Below are 21,159 nucleotides of genomic sequence, written 5' to 3' on the forward strand. Positions count from 1 at the left end.
CCTTGAGCACCAGCTGTCCCTATGGGTCACGGGCCAAAGTGAGTCACAACAGTTGCCCTGTGATCCACCAAATGTTGGTCTAAACATCGTATTTACAAAGACTTATGAGTAGCAAGAACAATACATCAAGAAATGGATTTGTCCCCATTTAAAAAAAGGAGAGCGGTACCCCTGGGTGGCTCATTCAGATGAACGTCTGGCTCTTGATGTTGGCTCAGGTCATGATCTCACAGTTCATGAATTCAAGCCGCACATGGGTCTCTTTGCTGACAACACAGAACCTGCTTGGAATTCTCTCTCCTTTCTCTCTCTCTGCCCCTCCCCTGCTTATGCGTGCATGTGCTCTCTCTCTCTCTCAAAATAAACATTAAAAAAAAGAAAAGAAATAGCATGTCCCATAGTTCAGAAATAATGTAAGAAACTATTTTTCAATTGTAACAAATAATTCTATTATTTCTTCTATAATTTAAACTATGGCAGTAATAAACACATAATTTTATGTATTATTTATTATACACTTTATATAACACATTTATAATATATTTATGTATTATTATAAAATATAATAGTAAATAGCAGAAATAAATCCATTTTTAAAGTTTATTTATTTATTTACTTACTTATATATTTATATTGAGAGAGAAAGAGAGAGTGAGTGGAAGAGGGGCAGAGAGAGAATCTCAAGCAGGCTCCTTGCTGTCAGCACAGAGCCTGACAGGGGCTCAGCCCCATGAACCATTAGATCATGACCTGAGCTGAAGTCAGACACTTACCCACCCAGGCGCCCCATAAATAAATCAGTTTTCATCCCATAATTTCTCAGTTTTAGAGTTTTAGAGTATTAGCCTCTGTTTAACTATTTATTAAGATTTTCTAAGGAGCTAATCCCAGGCTTACGTTGACTAATGTTGTAACTGCCGTATTCCACCAGAAGCGGCTTGTCGGAAAGCCTCGAACTGCACTGCAGCTGAATGTGAGCGAGCGGACTGGGCACTCGGAAAATCGTCTGGTGATCCATGTAGGAGCCACAGTACCTGAGGAGACAATTGTCAGGGAGGAGGGTCTGCCGGTTGCATTCCCATTGACAGTGAACTCACTACTACTTAGATACTTGGGGGTTCGGTAAGGGGAGATGCTTAGGGCAGAGCTAAAGCAGTTATCCATTCTGTGCTAAGTCACTGTGATTGAGTAACTTCTGTCCCTTCAGTTTTCCACTCTGCTAAATACAACCGCAGTACTATTGACCGTTACCTGTTGTTTTCCTCACAAGCACTTACAAACAGAAGAAATATAGGTCTTCTCTTTTAACCATGTAACAATAAGAATTCCCTGCTTTTACCCATAACCTATCTCTAGAGCAGAGTAGAATCCATGAACTGAGGCTAAAAATATGCAAAGAATCCCAGAAACACTTAAAGTAAAACACATGCAATATTTTTTCAAACTAAAGTGAAAACTGAGGTACGTGCACTTTGACGCTTGTCTTTGGCAAAATTTCAAAGTAGTCTGTCTGCAATATTTCCTTGCCTTGACTTTTCTTACCTCTTGTCCTAAGAGGAAATTTCCCTCCTGTTAGGAAGTCTAATTATATGAGCACTTGTGGTTAGTGGAACATGAAACATTATTACCCTGGGGGCCCATGATAAGTTAGGTCTCTGCTCTGTGGAGGCAAAGTTCTTCCCAGGGTGAAACCTGCAAGGTCCCAAAGGGAAACAGCAAACACACCGGTTGAGGACTGGAATCTGTGAATGTCATTTACTCCTGGCCCCCGGAAGCACTTGGGAACCACAAAAGTTCCATGGATCAGACACTGGCATTCTGCGGGAGGACCACAGAGGTAACCCATGATTTTAAGGTTCCAAAGAGGCAAGTGTTCATTTATATTTCAGGAAGAATCTTTTGAAGTAGGTTAGAGTTCAGGCCCTGACGGGCTGGTAGGCTGGCTCCTGGAACACAGGAAGTGGTAACAGGTAGGTGGTCACTTGGCCAGTGGAAGCCAGGCTCTGAGAGGCACCTGGCATCCACATTAACCTTCTGGGGCCAGAGTCTACTCCAGCGGGTCATCTTGGGACCAGATTCCTGTGTTCGGAAAACCTGATCCCTGTTCTTTGTGTCTCATGGTGATTTTATTGGTGCTCTCCATCGGCATTTACTAGCGCTTTCTCACAAAGATCTTACTGGGATGTTAAGGAGGAGTCCAGAAGAAATGAATCTTTGAACCCACACTTGGACTGGAGTTTAGAGGGAAACAGTATAGAATGGAGCATAGTGATAGATAACGGAACAAAAGTTAGGGGGAAAAAAGCGAGAAATTGGAGAAACCCCCAAAGAGTCAGTTTACAGGCACAGGCACATGAGACAGGTAAGAAAACGAAGAAGTAAATAAGTGCATTGATGTGTTAAAATTCAAAATGGGAAGAAAGGAGAAGCAGGATTAGTACTCAAGTCCCCCTGGTATTAAATGTAAAGATTAACCCTCCCAAGTCCTCTTCCTAACTGTCTTGACATTTTTGGGTTGTGTTGTTCTGTTCATTTTCTTTTGCTTTTGTTTTTGTTTGTCGTTACTTTTTCATTTAAGATTACATTTGATTTTGTTTTGCTTGGGGAAAAAAAAGAAACCCTGGTACTTTTTTCTAGTGCACCAACTGCTTTCCCTTCAGGAACTTTGCTTTGCAAAACTTCATTGAAAGGGCATCTATTCCTTTAGCGTTCACGGCTGCGTTCTAGCTGCCCTGTGCACGCACACCCCATTCCCGTGCTCTGACTCACAATCCCTAGGCATCCTGGTGGCGGCATTACCTTTTTCTACTTCCCCTTTACAAACCCAATGCCTTTAAGCAACTTTACAGCAAGCTGTCAGAAGTCAGTTCAATTAGAGCCTTTCCGTTTTCGATGAAAAGAACTGATAATGGGAAGGGCTGGCATTTTAAATCCTAAGGATGCAACCAACATAAAAAGAATCTGATAGGGTTTCAGCCAGTGCACAAATTAAACTGAAGAGCTAGCTCTTCAGGGAAAGTATTTAAGCAGAGAGCATTCCCGATTTCCATTCCTTGGAAGAAAATCTGGCTCATAACTTTGACAGCAACACTTCCTAGGTGGTAGTGCTTGTTACTTAGGACAGGAAAAAAAAAAGTATCTTGTTCTGAGGCATAACTCTATCTTACGTATACAACTTTATTTAACAAATTGTAAAGATTTGTTTTTTGAACCTCTAATTAAGTATCAGAATGCAGCATTCTTAAAATTTGGTGGGGGTGGAAGGCACAGTCTATAGCATTTATCCATCCAGAGTAATTTCCAAGGCAATCTTTTTGTTTTTTTCTGAATATAGTTGACACATGATGTTACATTAGTTTCAGGTGTACAACATAGTGATTCAACAACTCTAGGAGGGCCTGGGTGGCTCAGTCGGTTAAGCGTCCAACTTCGGCTCAGGTTATGATCTCACGGTTTGTGGGTTCGAGCCCCACAACGGGCTCTCCGCTGGCAGCTAGCTCAGAGCCTGGAGCCTGCTTCAGATTCTGTCTCCCTCTCTCTCTGACCCTCCCCTGCTCACACTGTCTCTCTCTCTCTCTCTCTCTCTGTCAGAAATAAATAACACACTAAAAAAACCCAACTCTATCCCAAATAATCTCACTAATTATAATCATGGCTAATATTTTCTTTTGGTGTGTAGTATGCATTATCTCCGTGAACCCTTACCAAAGAAAAATCCCACCTTAATAAGTAAGAATTATTGCCTCATATACAGACTGAAAATCAAAGGTTAAGTAATTTGTCCTAGTTAATATAGCTACTAAACTACAGAGCTCAAATTTGAACCCAGGTTTTCCATCTCCTACCTACTAGACCCTGCTTCAAAAACATTCCCAAAAGGAATACAAGCCACATCTAATAATGGTCCAAGAATGCTCTTAAATCAGATAGGATATATTCCAGTGAAGACAGAACCAGTGACTGCATAGCATATAATCTGAGAGTCTAAAGGAAATAAAAGAAGGTGGTTCTAGAAAATCATTTAGAAAAGGAAAGTTTCATTCATGGACCAACAGTGAGCAAAGAACTAGCAGGCAAATCCCTTAGGCTAACTTCACAAACATTCTTCCTTCAAAGTAAACTTAGAAGCTAGGCTGCTACCAAGACAGGACATTCTGTAATTTAAATACAAGACCTAATACAACTTTAGAAGCAACTAAACAACCATAACTAAGGGACAAATTAAGGGTGAGAGTGAGGAGTTCCTGGGTCTGTTCAGGAAGTTAAAGCACCTCGATTTCTCTAATCAGCCTCAACCCATGCCCCAGATACAGCCAGAGATCGGCTCAGCCTCTCCTACTGCACAGAATTGGCTAATGGTTTTTAACTTGTATCACCGGACTCCTATTTACTGTTTCCTCCAGAGCTCCATGGTTTGAAAGACTTTATCTGCCAAGCTATTTTTGTAGAGTATGGGGTGTGTACACTCATAGCCCAGCAACAAAGAGCAGTGGCCCAGCGAGGACTTGGGAGCCACAAGAAATGGATTTGAATTCTGGCTTAATCACATATGAGCTGAGTGACCTTGAGCAAGTTATTGAACTCCTGGATCCTTCAATTTTCCTATCCGTAAATAGCTAAGTGCAAACTCTTTGGGGGCAAGGAATCCAAGGGTTCGAATGTTTAGGTAAAGCCTTTCATCAGATTCCCTACATATGGAGCCCACTTACATGTGCTCATTAATTTCCCACCATCCGTGGTCACAGCCCTTCACACTCTTCTTGGTTATTGAATAGTTATGGAATTTCAGTGCGATGCCAAGTGTTGATAGGGAAGTCTGTGAAAAACACACATTAAGTCAGAAAAACGTTTCAGTTGAGGACATGTTTCAGGTTAAGTTTCCTCACTCGGAACTCATTCCCTCGGCCTGCTGCTTTTAGGGCATTTTATTCTTTGTGCCCAATTACGATAGGGGAAGATGGGAAAGGATAGGACCTGAGGTCCCTGGGTGGGAAAAACACATATTTTGGAACAATGCTGGGAGTGTCTGACCGCAGCAAAGCCCTTGGGCATAAGGTTCCTTCTAAGAATGTAACCACACCGCCTACTCCCCATCAGGTTTCCCCTCAGGAATTTGACAAAAGACCTGAGCAGGACCCTAGGCCACCCCTCATACAATGGAAACGAGCCAATCCCAATCGGGAATGGACAACTCAACACCTAGAGCTGTCAAGCCAATAAGGGTAGGACCTGAGGAGGAAAAAGGGGGAAGGGATAGGGGAGGGCTGGTCAGAACCTAATAAAACAAAGTCCTCGGGCACTCACTTTCAAATGTCCCCTCTCCTTAAAGAGACCTTTCCTCCTATTCTTCCTTTCTAATCTCATATTCTAATAAACTTTTGCCTGCTGCTCACGTTGTGTCCGCCTCTTCATTCTTGGAAGTGGCGAGACGATGAATCCCAGGTATTGTGGGAACAAATCCTGCAACACTATGCCCTTTGGGGAGGAAGACCAGCCCCTCCCCTCCCCTGCAACAGACCAAAGGAGGAGAGCTTAATAGAGAGGGAAGCGGGTGGCCCAGGGCTAGGGAGTCGCTCTAAGGCTCTAATTCTGGGTGAGCTGGGTAACATGGGACACACTGATTCTCTCTAGGTGTCAGTTTCCACCTTTTAAATGAGCTTAACTTCGAAAACACCGACTTGTTAATGAACGCAGTTTCCTCCTTCAGTAACAATGGCATAGTTTATTTAAAGCACCATTCAGATTATTTAGATAAAAGAGAAATGAATCAGCATCTTCTTCATATTAAACCTGGGTATTCCTGAAGGCAGCTACTAAGTCACTCCCAGGTCTGCTCTGACCAGAGCAAATAAGAAAGAGGCTGCCCATACAGCACACGTCCCTGTGACTGCACACACACACACACACACACATACACACACACATGACTGAACTTTTTATGGCATTGTATGAGATACACGTACATTATGTCTGTTATGTCATGATTTTAGTTTTTAAATGTTTTAAATGTATCTTTTTAAATGTTTATTTTTGAGAGACAGAGACAGAGGGCAAGCAGGGGGGAGCACAGAGAGAGGGAGGCACAGAATCCGAAGCAAGCTCCAGGCTCTGTTCTGTCAGCACAGAGCCGCACAAGGGGTTCATGACCCCAGCCCAGATCATGACCCCAACCCAGATCATGACCCCAGCTGAAGTCAAATGCTTAATTGATGGAGCACCCAGGCACCCCTCCTTTTTTTTGAAAAAATTAATTTTAACCACTGATTTTTATTGCTCTGACATTTAGTATTATAGTGATGTCATTTGTATTTGTGATGTATTTGATGTTACAGTTTCTTTGGTGTGTGTATGTACTTTCTTCTAACATGTATTTAAATACAGTGGTCCTCATCCCTCAACCTCTCTTTCAGAGAAAATGAATCAGACTCTTTATGTCTTTATTTATTTATTTATTTATTTATTTATATTAAGTAATCTCTGCACCCAACGTGGGGCTCAGACTCACGACCTCGAGACCAAGAAGCTGCACGCTCCATCAACTGAGCCAGCCAGGCGCCCCTATGTCTCTCATTCAAAACATCACAACGACACAGGAAGGAAGTATGAGTCCTATTTTGCAGAAGAAATCAAGACTAACCCAAAATAAGTGATATTCCCAACGTTACCCTGCACTTCCCCGAAGGTGCCCTTTTTCTCGGTGTGATGCCACGTGGAACACAGACAGTGAGGGCTCAGGGGACCGGGACTGTCTCATGTGCGGCAAAAGCCAAGGGCTTCTGAGAACATGCATCTATTCTCCCCCGCCCCCAGTCTTGCCATCTTACTGTTTCTTCACACTAAAAATAGCTGAGAGATAGTAAATATCTAGAGTAATCCCTGTAATTTTCTAGCATAAGAATGTATTCCAACGGAACACTCCATGGGAAGCTGGCGGGGGCATTTTCACTGTGTTCCATCGCTCCAAGGTAAAATAGGTTTATATGCACCACCCCCCCAATCTCCAAAGCCTCCCCACAGAGAAAGGAAGGAAGTCCCCTTGCACACCAGATTCCACTGACACAGAGCTGCACACAAGTCTACACTTGAGCCCAGATTGGCCTAGAGGCACCACTGATATTTGCCAGCTTGACAAGGAGGGTAATGCGGTCAGTTCCACAAAGCACGGTGTTTTGCTCAACAAAGGGACAAAAATTAAAAACAGCTAAGTATGCGATTTCCTTCTATGTTCCATATTCTCTGTCCCCACTGCCCAACCCCCGCTTTGCTTTGGGAACTTTTACCAAATACGGAGAGAAATTCACCTGATCCGGACCTGCTGTGTTGAAACATTTCTCTAGTCAGCGACAGTGACAGGATGCAGGATGTACTTTATCCTTGTCACTTCTCACTCGCCAGTGATTCTATACATACCACTCAACCCATCTCCCACAGGCACTGGAAACTTCCATGGTTAGATGCTTGCCACAGAAGCAGGGAAGAGGGATTTCCTAAGTGATAGGAGGAGGTGAATTTTCATGGCCCACAGTGCTCTGCTTATGTGGGATGCATCTAAACTGGTGGGTGAAGCGTCTGACTTTGGCTCAGGTCATGATCTCATGGTTCGTGGGTTCGAGCCCCATGTCGGGCTCTGTGCTGACAGCTAGCTCAGAGCCTGGAGCCTGTCTTTGGATTCTGTGTCTCCCTCTCTCTCTAACCCTCCTCTGCTCATGCGGTCTCTCTCTCACTCTCAAAAATAAATAAAAACATTAAAAAAAATTTTAACTGGTGGGTGCTAGGCTTATGGCATTGATGATACAACAATTCAAAACGCCACTCCACGTTTTTCTCCTGAGATTCTGTAGCAAAATGTATTAGTTGAAAACCAAAAAGAAGAAAGACAGAGAGGTAAATATTCAAATAAGTTATGAAACATAGGGAAGCTGAGCGTCTTTAGGAGCCCAGAAAAGGAGGGGGTGCTGAATTTACTTATGGAGGGGCACATGATTCCTTTAATGCTGCCTGGGTCACTTTCTATTTGAGTAGCCTCTGCCAAATGGCTTAACCCCAGTTCTATTTCCTTATCCATAAAATGTGACCAGAGTCTCTCTCTTATGTCAGAGGTATGTTTTAAGAGCAAATAGAAATGTGTGTGCCCTAATGCAGGTGACATGTTATAAGCCTCAATATTCCTTTCTGCTTTGTCTTATTTCACCACACCTTCTTCCCCCACAGTCTGTAAGCTCTGAGACAACAAGGACTTTACCTTGTTACTAAGTGTTCCCTGTGGTCACGCCCCTGAAACTGACATTCAATAAATACTTGTTTACTCTTGGGAGAAGAATGAGAGGAACTTTAAATTGGAATGGGAGTTAATCCTGCTCAGGTAAATGAGGCCTTAAAAACTCAGCTGAGGTGTGCCTGGGTGGCTCAGCTGGTTGAGCTTCGGACTTCAGCTCAGGTCATAATCTCAAGGTTCATGGGTTCAAGCCCCGCATCGCGCTGTGCTGACAGCTCAGAGCCTGGAGCCTGCTTTGGATTCTGTGTCTCCCTCTCTCTCTGCTCCTCCTCTACTCATGCTCTGTCTCCTCTCTGTCTTAAAAATAAATAAATACTTAAAAAAAAAGAAAAAAGAAAAAACTCAGCTGAAAGTGAGTTTGCAAAAGGGATTGATTGCTCTTCAGTTAAAATTGTAAATCGAACCAGGCGCTAAGAAGGATGGAGGATAATAGAAATCAACTCTTGTGTATTAAAGGTTTTATTGTTTTATCATGACTTGAGTCAATATTTTGGTCACTTAGGTCATTCTTCTTAGTTGTTTGTAATAAACTCAAAGATATTTTACAGGTGACATTACTATTTTTACATGATTTCCATTTGCAAAAATATGCAATCACACAACTTTAGGTGGCTGTTCAAAGTGGTCCGAGAAAGGAACAGCTTTATTTAACCTCCATGCTGAGGAGGACCAGGCTTGACCTCTGGAAATGGTGTCACTCACCAAGTCTGTCCCTAATATTTCCTTGTCTTCCCTCTCCCATTCTCCACTCCCCCAATGGCATGCTTTTTTCCTTATAAAGAATTCTTTTTACTCAGCATTTCTAACCCTCAACCCCTAGCGAAACAGAATCGGATATTCTAATTTACATTCTGACTAGAGCAATGTTTGGGGATCCTCACTATAGGGCTTATGGCTTATTATGGAATCCCATTTATTTCACCTCAAAAGGATTTCAAACAGGGGCGCCTGGGTGGCTTAGTCGGTTAAGCGTCCGCCTTTCGCTTAGGTCATGATCTCGCGGTTCGTGGGTTCGAGCCCCGCGTCGGGCTCTGTGCTGGCTGCCAGCTCGGAGCCTGGAGCCTGTTTCAGTCTGTGACTCCCTCTCTCTCTGACCCTCCCCTGCTCACGCTGTCTCTCTGTCTCCTCGAAATAAATAAAAACATTAAAAAAAAAAAAAGAATTTCAAACATTTGACGAGCTTGGGGCAATGGGGCCTTTCTTGTTCTGGATGTCATAAAAAAGATACATCTGCTTTTTGGAGAGATGGAAGAGACAGTTTGAGGTCTCTCCTCTTCCTTCTTCAAGTTGTGAGAGTCGCATGAGGTACTGAGATTCTGCTGCCCTGATGAGGCATTAAGAATCTGGTGGTGAGTGAATCCAGAACCTCTAGGTTTTAGTCATTTTGGAAAAGTTTGCAACAATGATTAAAAAAAAATAATTTAAGGATGTATGCCATTAGGACACTGAGACTAAGTACACATTTGGGTGTAATAAAATTGTTAAAAATATTTAACTCTTTGGGGCACCCCTGGTGGCTCAGTCAGTTAAGCGTCTGACTCTTGGTTTGGGTTCAGGTCACAATCTCACGGTTCATGAGATGGAGCCCTACATTGGGCTCTGTGCTGACAGTGCAGAGCCTGCTTGGGATTGTCTGTCTCCCTCTCTGTCCCTCCTCTGCTCATGTTCTCCCGCTCTCTCTCAAAATAAATAAATAAACAATAAAAAAAAATTAACTCTTTGTGCACTGATTACACATACAGCAAGCACGCTTCTGCCTCAGGGCCTTTGCCTCACCTGTTGCCTTTGACTGCAATACTCTTATCCTAGAAATGCACACAGTTAGTTTCCTCATCTCTCTCAGGTTTCTGTGCAAATGTTCCTTTGTTGGGGAGGCTTCCCCTCACCATGCTGTTTAAGGTAACAAACTCCTGTCATCCTATCCTTCATACTCCTGACCAACCCCTTCAGGTATAGAGCCCACATCTCTGCTTTGTTCTCCATAGCCCCATGTAACATACTGTACACGTTTTTGTTGCCTGTCTCCCCTACNACATCCTATCCTTCATACTCCTGACCACCCCTTCAGGTATAGAGCCCGCATCTCTGCTTTGTTCTCCATAGCCCCATGTAACATACTGTACACGTTTTTGTTGCCTGTCTCCCCTACTGTATGGTAAGCTCCATGTCAGATATCATGGATCCCAGTGTCCAGAATACGTCCTGGCACATAGTAGGCAGTTAATAATAAAATGTTGTGGGGCGCCTGGGTGGTTTAGTCGGTTAAGCGTCTGACTTTCGCTTAGGTCATGATCTCGCGGTTCGTGGGTTCGAGCCCCACGTCGGGCTCTGTGCTGACTGCCAGCTCGGAGCCTGGAGCCTATTTCAGAGTCTGTATCTCCCTCTCTCTCTGACCCTCCCCTGCTCACGCTGTCTCTCTCTCTCTCTCTCCTAGAAATAAATAAAACATTAAAATAATAATAATAATAATAATAAAATGCTGAATGAATGCAAACCATAAACTGCTTGCCACTTACATTGACTTGCTATGCCTCACAAAAATGATTTTATACATTGATGCTGAAAGAGCTTATGACCCTCCACAAGATATTAAAGTTGGAGAAAGAAAAATAGTTGCAGACTAAAATTCCAAAGACAAAAATATAGAAAAAAAAAAGATTGAACTCTCTGTTAAGGAGGAGATATCTATATATTTCATATACATTTACATCTTGGTTTGTTTATACACCTGAAATATACATGACCTAATTCAACTTATTATTTCTTTATTATTCTTACTATAAATGCTGATGGTGAAATAAGTAAAAATTGATGAGTTCTACCATAGTAAAAAACAATTGTTCGATCCTGTAAAAATGTCTTTGCATTTAAAAAAATTTTTTTAATGTTTATTTATTTTTGAGGGAGAGAGAAAGAGAGAGAGAGAGAGACAGAGTGTGAGTGAGTAAAGGGCAGAGAGAGCGGGAGACACAGAATCTGAAGCAGGCTCCAGGCTCCAAACTGTCAGCACAGAGCCCAATGCGGGGCTTGATCCACAAACTGTGAGGTCACGACCTGAGCAGAAGTCAGACACGTAACCAAGCCACCCAGGCACCCCTGTCTTTGCATTTTTTTAATAAAACAAACAAAATAACAATTGGAAAAATAAGCCCGTCTGAATAGAACAGTTAATTTATGGACAGAGGGTTGAAATTAAAAGAAACTTTCATGTTCTAGGTAATGTATTTGATTACGGTTTAAGTATTATAAAATTAACTAATATTCTTTTTGTAGTGAAAAAAATAAAGTTGATTAAATTTCAAAATAAATTGTTATTAAACATAAGTAACAATATTTTTCTAAAATAGTGGTAAAACTGGGTTACCTGAAATTTCCAGGTACACTTGCATTTCGGAGGATAGTAGCTTGGGTAATATGGACTTGAAATTTTCCCTTCGAAGCCAGTGATTTCTTTGACCAATACTGTGTTTTCACACTCTGAAAAAAATACCCAGTAACAGACAATGATTTGTGGTTGTGGGATTATGGGAAGAGTGCTACATTCATTTCTTTAACTACAAATGCACACTCCCTGATCAGCAAGCTTAGATACTTTTTGAAATTTAAGCTAATTTTTCCAAAAATAAATAGTACTGAGGAGCCTGAAATTAAGTCCTCCCTTAGAAACAATCTCAGGCTGCACGTAGTCGCAGTTCCAGGAAAAGCCTCAGCTGAAGCCACCCTCGGACCGCCCTCCGATCTGCCAATCAAAAGAAATGTGAAACATTCCTGTGGTCTTGGAGACGAGTCAGGGTGGGAGCTGCAGGTAGTTACTTTGTACAAACTTGCCAATCAATCTCCGCTTGCAGGAGCCCCATGTAGATCCTCTGAGCCCACCTCATAACTGGTCATTTTAAAAGACTCTCAAAGGTCTTGATTGGGTCCCGCCAAATGTAACGGACGCCTCGCAGATACTGAATGGTCAAAACTGTTACTATGCTGTTGCTATGGGCATTGTACAAGTATGATTGGTGCTTATGGAATGATACAAAACGTACAACGTGTGCACGGTAACACCCCCGCCCTTCCCCCATAAAAACCCTGCTCACCACTGTTCCGGGTTTCACCTCTGCTGCTGCGCTGGGAGATGGGTGAGCCCCTGCTCGAGCTTGTAATAAAGACCCTTTTGTTCTTGCATCGGTGCCGGCTCCTTGGAGGTCTCTGGGGACTCGCGATTCGGGCATAACAGTACCATACAGATGTATAGCTAAACTTCTTGTTCGAATTCTATATTTGTTTTCAGATGTGTATTTTGACTACAGATCTATAGGATGCAATTACTCTCTTTAAAAACATATTTTAAATGTATTTTTTAAATCTTCTGAGCTTATTTGTTTAAATGAGTGTATATTTGTTGTTGAAGAAATATACCCAGTTTACATAACATGTTGTCCTGTTTGTAGAAAACAATCTAAACGTCTATTTTTTTTTTATTATTTTTTTTTTTTAATTTTGACACAGAGAGAGAGTGCAAGCGTGAGTGGGGGAGGGGCAGAGAGAAGGGGAGACAGAATCCGAAGCAGGCTCCAGGCTCTGAGTCAGCACAGAGCCTGGTATGGGGCTTGAACTCACAAACTGAGATCATGACCTGGGCTGAAGTCAGACACTCAACTGACTGAGCCACCCAGGCGCCCCTCTAAATGTCTATTCTTGCTGTATGTCATCCTTCTGCTAAAATGTAATTTCCTTGAGAGTATTGGTTTTTATCTATTTTGTTTGCTACTCTTCCCCTTACACCTGGAATCATCCCTGGCATATAGTACATGCTCAATAAATGATTGTTCACAAATTCCACTGCAATATTTCTGCAATAATCATATTTTTAATCTTTGGATCTCGAGACAATTTTCAACCCAACAACATCTCAAATCTCCAATTCAATTTTTAAAAATAAATCAGTATTACATTTAGTTTTGTAATAATTTGTCGGAGAAAACCTATCAAAATAAGCCACTGCCTTAAAATGTAGATGGACTTGTGAAGCTATGACCATCTAACTTAAGCCAAATCCACTGCCCTCCTCACCCACATCTGTCATCTTGATCCTTTTGGCCTTGTTGGTGCTCATAGAGCAGTTACCAGGACACCATCTGTAAGATCCAACCGGCTACAAGGCAACAAATATTACAAAAAGACCAGAGTTTCAGTGAAGGCTCTTTTTATTTAGTCTTGTTTTGTTTTACTTCGTCAACCCACATCAAAAAGAGAAGAATGGGGGTGCCTAGGTGGCTCAGTCGGTTAAGCATCCGACTTCGGCTCGGGTCATGATCTCATGGTTCGTGGGTTCGAGTCCCACATCAGGCTCTGTGCTGACAGCTAGCTCAGAGCCTGGAGCCTGCTTTGGATTCTGTGTCTTCCTCTTTTTCTGACCCTCCCCTGCTCACTTTGTCTCCCCCTCTCTCTCTCTTACAGAAATAAATAAAAACATTTAAAAAATTAAAAAAAAAAGAGAGAAGAATGAAAGGGAGCTGGGACACTTATGCTCACTACCTGACCCAGGAAAACCCGTTAAATCTCTGGGTGTTACTTCACATGCGCCTTCTGGGATGGCATTCTCATGCACTGCTATTAAGGAGAACTCGTGAAGGACAGCCCTCCCCCAACACCCTGCTCTGCTAGGAACTGAGCTGTTATCACTCAGCTCCGAGCCCACCCGTCTCTACTCTGTTCCGTGAAGCTGTAGAGGGCACTCGGCAAATCAATTCGCTTCTCTCCTCTGCCACCGGCTTCCAACTAGGCTCTGTCAATAGGGGGCGCTACGGACAGACTAGAAGATAGGAGGAGGAAGAATTGAGCTTCCTGTGTGTTTCATTTCCTCTTCCTGGGAGTGTCAGCCCCGCAAGGATGGTGCTTCCCACCCTCTAATGCAGCTATACTTTGTCCCTGTAGCCAAGTTGAACCCTGTTAGCGGTTTTCCCAACTTCCGCTTTATGGCACCTTCCTCAGATACCAGCCTCGACTGTCTGGTCCCCCCTCCTCCACAGTCTGGGTCCCAAGTCCATGAACACCTGCCTCTGAAGTCAGAGACACCAGCACCAGCCCGGCACCCTCCTCTTCAGAGGTCTAAGTTTCAGGCCACAGCCCCCTCCTCCACACTGTAAATTGTCATCATTCAGGCTGCTTTAACCTTGTTCCCCCAGACCTACGGGGGGTGGGGGGGGACGACTGCTTCCTGCTTGTATTACTTACATAATACCTTACATTTTCTTTTCGCCTTTGAGTCAGCTAGCTAACACCTTTATACTGAGTTAGCAGTTCTTCACGTTAAATTCTCAGTAAGACTACGATCTCTCGTCTGACTGGACCCTGAGTCAAGGCCCCTGACTAATACAACCAGTATTACAACACAGCCTCAGGAAGAGAAGACTGGAGACAGGATCATAACACATATTTTTCAAGGCGACTTTTTTCAATTAGGAAAGACTTACTTTGTTCTGGAATGACCTCGAAAAATGCTCGGATTCCTGATAGCCTCCGTATCTGAGGAGACTTAAATGCCACCAACATGAGATTATTTGTGGAAACAAAGGACATTATCGTTCTCGTTGGTTCACAAATTCTGAAACCAGATAACAGAACAAAAGTACATGAATCGTAGGTTATTGAGGAGTGAGCCTCTCTCCACCAATTCCACACATTTCCTGGGCCCTCTACACAGTTCTTGTTGGTCAGACTCTGCCAGCCTGATCTTCCTCAGTTGGTGGCCACGGGACATGATGGAGGGAAGCTGGTAAAGGTATAGAAACTTCTGTCTGGTACTACCAAAGGATTTTCCTGACGGCTGTCACTGGATCCTCCTTGAGAACAACCAAGGCATAAACAGCCATTTAAATGGCTACAGTCATGAGCTCTGCTCTAAGGAAAATAGGATTCAGAACTCAGCTCCATCACTTAACTGGCTGAGAGACTCTTGAGTAACTAATCTTCATAAATGCAAGGTCTCCTACCATAAAATGGTGGTAATGACTATAGTACACTCCTCATAGCATTTCGGTGAGGATTAAATAAGATAATAGCAAAGTATGTCTGGAAGGATGAAAAGAAGCAATGCCTGAAGAATGGGAGCCAGTGACAAACTTACTTTTCACTGTGTACCATTTTACACTGTTGAAATTTTTAACATGCAAAATATAAATTCATACACACCTACATATATACATACATAAGCACTATTAAAAATAATAATGCGCTATTTTAGCACAGTAAAAATAGTACATTTTTAATAAAGTATAACTATCATTATTAAGATATTAAGCACTTGAAAAGATATCTACTAATAAAAAGTATTAGCATATGTATATGTATCTATGTGTGCAATTACATATCTTTGCAAAAACATAACAATATTTGCAAAAACATAACAGACATTTGTTCTGGGTAATGGGATTGTGAAATATAGATACTGTTTTCGCTGGCTGACCTCACTTTCACAATGAACATTGTGTTTGTTCTCTTCGTAATAAGGGAGAAAATGTTTGTTTTACAAACGCTATGCCATCATCATAGAGTACTTGTACTCACACTCTAATGAGAGCGATTGCAATGAAATAAAGTTAAACAAAAAAAAATCTGTTATATTTCAGAAATATTTCAAAAGCGGCTGAAACTCCTGCTCCACTGATTTTGACTCTTGTATGTTACAAGTAAAAAGCAAGCATTGTGTCTGATGGGCTCTGGCTAATACAGTGGATACTCAGTAAGGCACAGGGCAGTCTTTGATCTCCTTAGAACACACAGATACAGTTTTAAAAGGGAAACACGATACTGCCAAAGGTAGACAGTGTTAAAAGGTCTTTTCCCTGGCCGACCAGAGTACCTATACAAGACAGTGCTCCGGATCGGCATGAGGGAGTCGTAAAGGGTCAGGGAGTCGGTGACACAGTTGTCAGCTTCAATCTGGACAGACTCTATCGAGAGACGGATCAGATAGCCCACCAGGGCCACCAACTTGAAGTGGCACATCAGCCTCCCTGAGGTTGCAGAAATCTCCAGAGGGTAGCGGAGAGACACACGATCTGCGTAGAAGTCCTGAGAGCAGCCTTTGTCTGTGGAGACAGCACTTAGTTTTGTTTTGTTTCGGAAATGACTTTTCTAGACATCGTTATAGAAGAGTGAGGAACAAAGAGTTCCCATGGAGGACGTCTGCTATTTTTGCCAGCCCGGAGTCCACTCCCCTTTCTTCTGGTAGCAGCACCAATATTTTACTTTGAGACACTATCTACACCCTGATTGTGTGGTTTGGTTGGGGGTTAAACTCACTTGTATGTCCAGAGATGGGCACATAACCCAGACTGGCCAATCAGAGGAAAAGAAGCTGGTTCATAAACGGGCATGCCCGCCAATCTGGGACAGTAAGTACGGCACCAGGACTTCTGCCAAAACTATCAGGAAAGTTGTGCGGGGGTTTTTTTGTTCTACTGTTTCCACGACTAATATATTATAAGCTTGGATCTACTGGTGACATTTACGACACCGCATTAGAATACACTTGATGAAGCTTCAGCGGGGAAAAGCAGAGGTGCAGAGCCCTGATGAGATTTTATTTTAGAACCTGGACCCAAACGTGCCTGAAGCCAGCACACTCTCCCCTTATGTCCCGGTTACAAGAGCCAATCAGGTTTCTTCTGTGCTTAAGCCCGTTTTAGTGTATTTCTATCCCTTCCAACTGAAAGAGGCTAACAAATACCACTATTTGAAAAAGAAAACTATAGCCAAAAAGGAGAGTAATTTGGAGGCAATGGAGGAGAAACTATGTGTCATGACTTACCAGCTCCTGTGGTTGAAGAGTAATCTGACCGAAGCCCAGCTGCTTTGAAAAAACACACGGAAAAGAAATCATCAGTTCCAGCATATCAATTCGTTAGCATTTTCCATAGTAAAAATGATTTTCAGTCCTTAAAAGCAATTCATCGTACCTGAGATGTGCTTTAAAATAAACCATTGAGGGTAGGGGAAGTGGTTTATGTATTTAGAGAGCAAGGGGGATGGCCATGAGTTGATAGTTGTTGAAGTGGAGTGGAGGGTTATATGAGAGTTCGTTGTACTATTCTCTTTACTTTTCTGTGCTTGAAGTCATCCATAGTAACACATTTTAAACATCTTTAGAGGCAGGGGTGCCTGGGTGGCCCAGTTGGTTAAGTGTCCGACTTCAGCTCAGGTCATGATATCACAGTTCATGGGTTTGAGTCCTGCATCGGGCTCTGTGCTGACAGCTAGCTCAGAGCCTGAAGTCTGCTTCGGATTCTGTGTCTCCCTCTCTCTCTGACCCTCCCCTGCTCACGCTGTCTCTCTCTCTCTCTCTCTCTCTCTCTCAGAAATAAATAAAACAAAAAATATATTTTAAAAAGGTAAAAAGCACCCAAACAAATACACTAATAATTAGTCCTGTGTCTGAAATAGTATTTGGGGTACAGAATTTTCCACTAGAGATTTTTCATGCATGCATTTAGCAATATTTATCAGCCAGATAATACATGCCTGGCATATATATATGTAATTATGTATATGTGTGTATATATATATACATATATATATAATTTAAATCAAAAGAGAAAGTGCATAATTTGGGGGTCACACAATTAATTAACTGAAGTATTTTACTGGCAAATCAAATGATGGAATGCACATTTCAACAGGCCATTGTGGAACACTGGGCAGCGTTACATAAATAAAATAGGTGCAGTTCTGTGTGGACAAGGGAAAAGACGAGATAAGCCTCTGCAAAATTCTTTTTTCTCCAGGACTTGGAGGCTTAGTTTGAAGATTCATGAAACTGAATTAAATATAGGGAGGGGTACACTTTAACGAATTCGATTTTATATATATTTTGTAATTTTGAGTATTCTATTGTCCAGTCATTGTATATAACCTTTAGTAACTTCCTTTATCAGTGTCCTCAGGTAACCTTGATATACTGGGATTGTGGAAGAGAATACTTCATTACAAGATTGACTATGTTAATAGAAATACCGGGAGTGCTACAGGAAGGATCGCATAAAGGGGAAATACCCAACAGTCACCATTGAGTACCACAGAGTCCATGTCTACAGCCAGGCCCTGCAAGCTCCCCACGGAGGTTCGGTTTATGATGCTTGTCTGGATGGAGTCCTTCAAAATGGCGGCCACACAGTCCTCACAGAAGATATGGCCCTTGGCATGTGGCATGACAAACACAATCCAAAAGTGGACAAGGAGGCCACCTTTGTTGTTGCTGCTACAGTGAAAAAAAGAGAGGGGTGTTCCGGTATCTCTCTTAGGACTTTCATAGAAAGACCTAAGTGGTCACTACCCACTGATAGATTCAAGGCAAGGCCGGTAAGGACGTCCTCCAGCTTCTAAAATTCGTTCTTTAAGAAACCATTGATTCCTATTACAGGGATTGGTAAGGGAGAGCATAATAGTGTGTGTCTTCCTGTGTTGGGTTCACACATAAAACCATTTGTGTATCGTTGCATCTCCATGGAGAATATACTATTTTTATGAATATCAACCAGTAGTCACTGTTCTTACCAATAAAAACAATTGTAATTTTTGATACTTCACCATGTACAAACACGGTACTAAATTATGCTTTATCCCATGTAATCTTTTGAGGAATGTTCTATTATTCCAGTCTTATAGAAATGGAAATCAAGACCAGCTATAACTCAAAATCGCATAGCTAGTGAGTAGTAAATCCAGGAATCAAGCCCAACTTGGTATTTAGCCAAACTCTGAAACAAGAGCATCTAAGTATACAACTATTGTCATGTTTTATGAAAAACACACCTTAAGTGTCCTAGAGTAAATAACGTGGGAAATGGAAAGTAAACAAAGAGCTTTACTCCAAGGCTTCCTAGTGCCTTTGGTATCTCAAAGTGGATTGTGAGCCCGGGGCAGGTGGGATAGTGTACATAAAACACAACTTTAAAAATAAGTTGTAGTAAACGAATTAAAAATTAATACCATAAATTTTAACAAAAATTATTTGACTATGAGATCCTTTTTTTCTTAGAAAATCTCTAAGGGCCAGTCTTTTACTGAACATATTTTGAGAAATACTAGACTGTGTTTTATTTTTACCCCACCCAATGGTAGCGTGTTTGTGGCCATTTTGCCCAGTGGCATTAAGATGGGATGGGGGGGGCGGTGCGCAGGATCCCAGCTGTGGGCAGAGGGCAGGCTTTGGTAGATGAAGAGGAGAACTCAGCATGACGGCAGGGTAGAGTCGAGTCAGCAGTTGTCCTAAAGGGGTGTTAAGGCAAAGCCGCCCCGAAGAAGATACTTGAAGATGGCAATATCTTAGCTTTCGCCCTTTTACAGCAGTAAACAGAAATCCCAAAGAAGGGACATACGTTACCTGACATCTGCAACGACGGACTGCTGGTAAAATTTAGAGAATGCAGATGTTGTATAAACCAGGTTTACCTGAAAAAGGAAAAAACGAGGTGTCTGACGTCTTTCAAATTTGACTTTCTCTCACAGCGCCTAGCATATTACAGGCCCAAGCCCTGACAGCTGGCAAGGAGAAAAGCAGGATTCTAACGGCAGGCTAAAATCTTGGGTTACTTACTGTCATTCTGCTGTTTGTGAAGAATAATCAGTTACCTATATTCGTTCATTGCTGTTTGTAGACACCCTGATCAAACTTAACTTCTGTATTCTGCCTACTCCAAAGGTTAATTTTCTCCACAACAAAAAACTCCTTTAAGTGCATTTACAAAGGATTTGATCCAACCTCTTTTCTAACAATACACAGCATGGAAAATTCTGGAGGGCGCATTGCTGTATTAGCCACTAGGGGGCAGGTGGTGCCCACAGCCAGGTTCACCATCCCCCCCTTTCAACTCTGCAGTCTCTAGGGCAACACCCAGTTCTTTTAAAAGACGCCATCATTGGATCTAAAGAGCTATTCCAATTTGCCTTCTTTGTCCTTTCTTAGCATTTCTAAAGCCAAACTGAGTCTCTGCCAAATCTCCTCCTATATTCCCCTTCCTACCTAATGGCAAAATCATCCATGTAATTGCAGGGTTTAGATTCACTATGCAACACAGAATACGTTACCTAAACCTACCAAGCATCCACTGTTTTTTTCTTTCTCTTTCTCTTCCTTCCTTCTTACCTTCCTTCCTTCCCTTCCTCTCTCCCCTTTCCTTCCTTCCTTCCTTCCTTCCTTCCTTCCTTCCTTCCTTCCTTCCTTCCTTCCCTCTATGATAGGAAAAAATAGGATATAATAGGCCGAGAGGGAAAGGATAGGACCTGAGGTCACCGGGTGGGAAAAACCCAGATTTTGGAACAATGCTGGGAGTGTCTGACCGCAGCAAACCCCCTCGGGCATAAGGTTCCTCTTAAGAATGACACAGGCACCACCTACTCCCCCTCAGGTTCCCTCAGGAATTTGACAAAAAGACCTGACTAAAAATTAGTAGACCATAAAACATACGACCCACAAGGAATGATGTGGCCACAGACCATGCCTCATACAATGGAAACGAGCCAATCAGGAATGGACAGCCCAGCACCTAGAGTTATCAGGCCAGTAAGGATGGGACCTGAGAAGGAACCAGGGGGAAGGGAAGCGGGAGAGGACCAGAACCTCATAAAACAGAGACCCTTGCCTATTGTTGGCAGGCATTAACTTTCCCACGTCCCCTCTCTGCAAAGAAAGCTTTCCTGTTACTCTTTCTAACCTTACACTCTAATAAACCTTTGCCCGCTGCTCATTTTGTGTCCACGTCTTCATTCTTCGAAGCAGTGAGACAACGAATCCTGGCTATTGAGGTAAAAAACCCTGTAACACTTCCTTCCTTCCCTCTCTCTCTTTCTTTCTCTGAAGGTGATCAGAGCGCTTACCAAGAAACTTTGGG

General features: G+C 42.5%; 1 protein-coding gene across 2 annotated transcripts in view; it reads right to left on the reverse strand.

Moving 5' to 3' along the window:
- The window catches only part of TMPRSS7 (transmembrane serine protease 7), a 42,891-nt gene that overhangs the window by 15,051 nt on the left and 6,681 nt on the right, over window positions 1-21,159 (reverse strand). The window contains exons 4-11 of one of the 2 annotated variants that reach the window (XM_077771818.1): window positions 19,653-19,720; window positions 18,334-18,527; window positions 17,082-17,120; window positions 16,131-16,359; window positions 14,743-14,873; window positions 11,640-11,752; window positions 4,710-4,816; window positions 898-1,034 (exon numbers count right to left, since the gene is read on the reverse strand). In XM_077771818.1, the coding sequence (XP_077627944.1) occupies window positions 898-1,034; window positions 4,710-4,816; window positions 11,640-11,752; window positions 14,743-14,873; window positions 16,131-16,359; window positions 17,082-17,120; window positions 18,334-18,527; window positions 19,653-19,720 (1,018 nt within the window). The remainder of the gene's footprint in view (window positions 1-897; window positions 1,035-4,709; window positions 4,817-11,639; window positions 11,753-14,742; window positions 14,874-16,130; window positions 16,360-17,081; window positions 17,121-18,333; window positions 18,528-19,652; window positions 19,721-21,159) is intronic. The other variant, XM_077771819.1, reaches the window with a different exon arrangement.

This window comes from Crocuta crocuta, unplaced genomic scaffold (genome assembly GCF_008692635.1).
Source record: "Crocuta crocuta isolate KB4526 unplaced genomic scaffold, BGI_CrCroc_1.0 scaffold56, whole genome shotgun sequence".
NCBI lineage: Eukaryota > Metazoa > Chordata > Mammalia > Carnivora > Hyaenidae > Crocuta > Crocuta crocuta.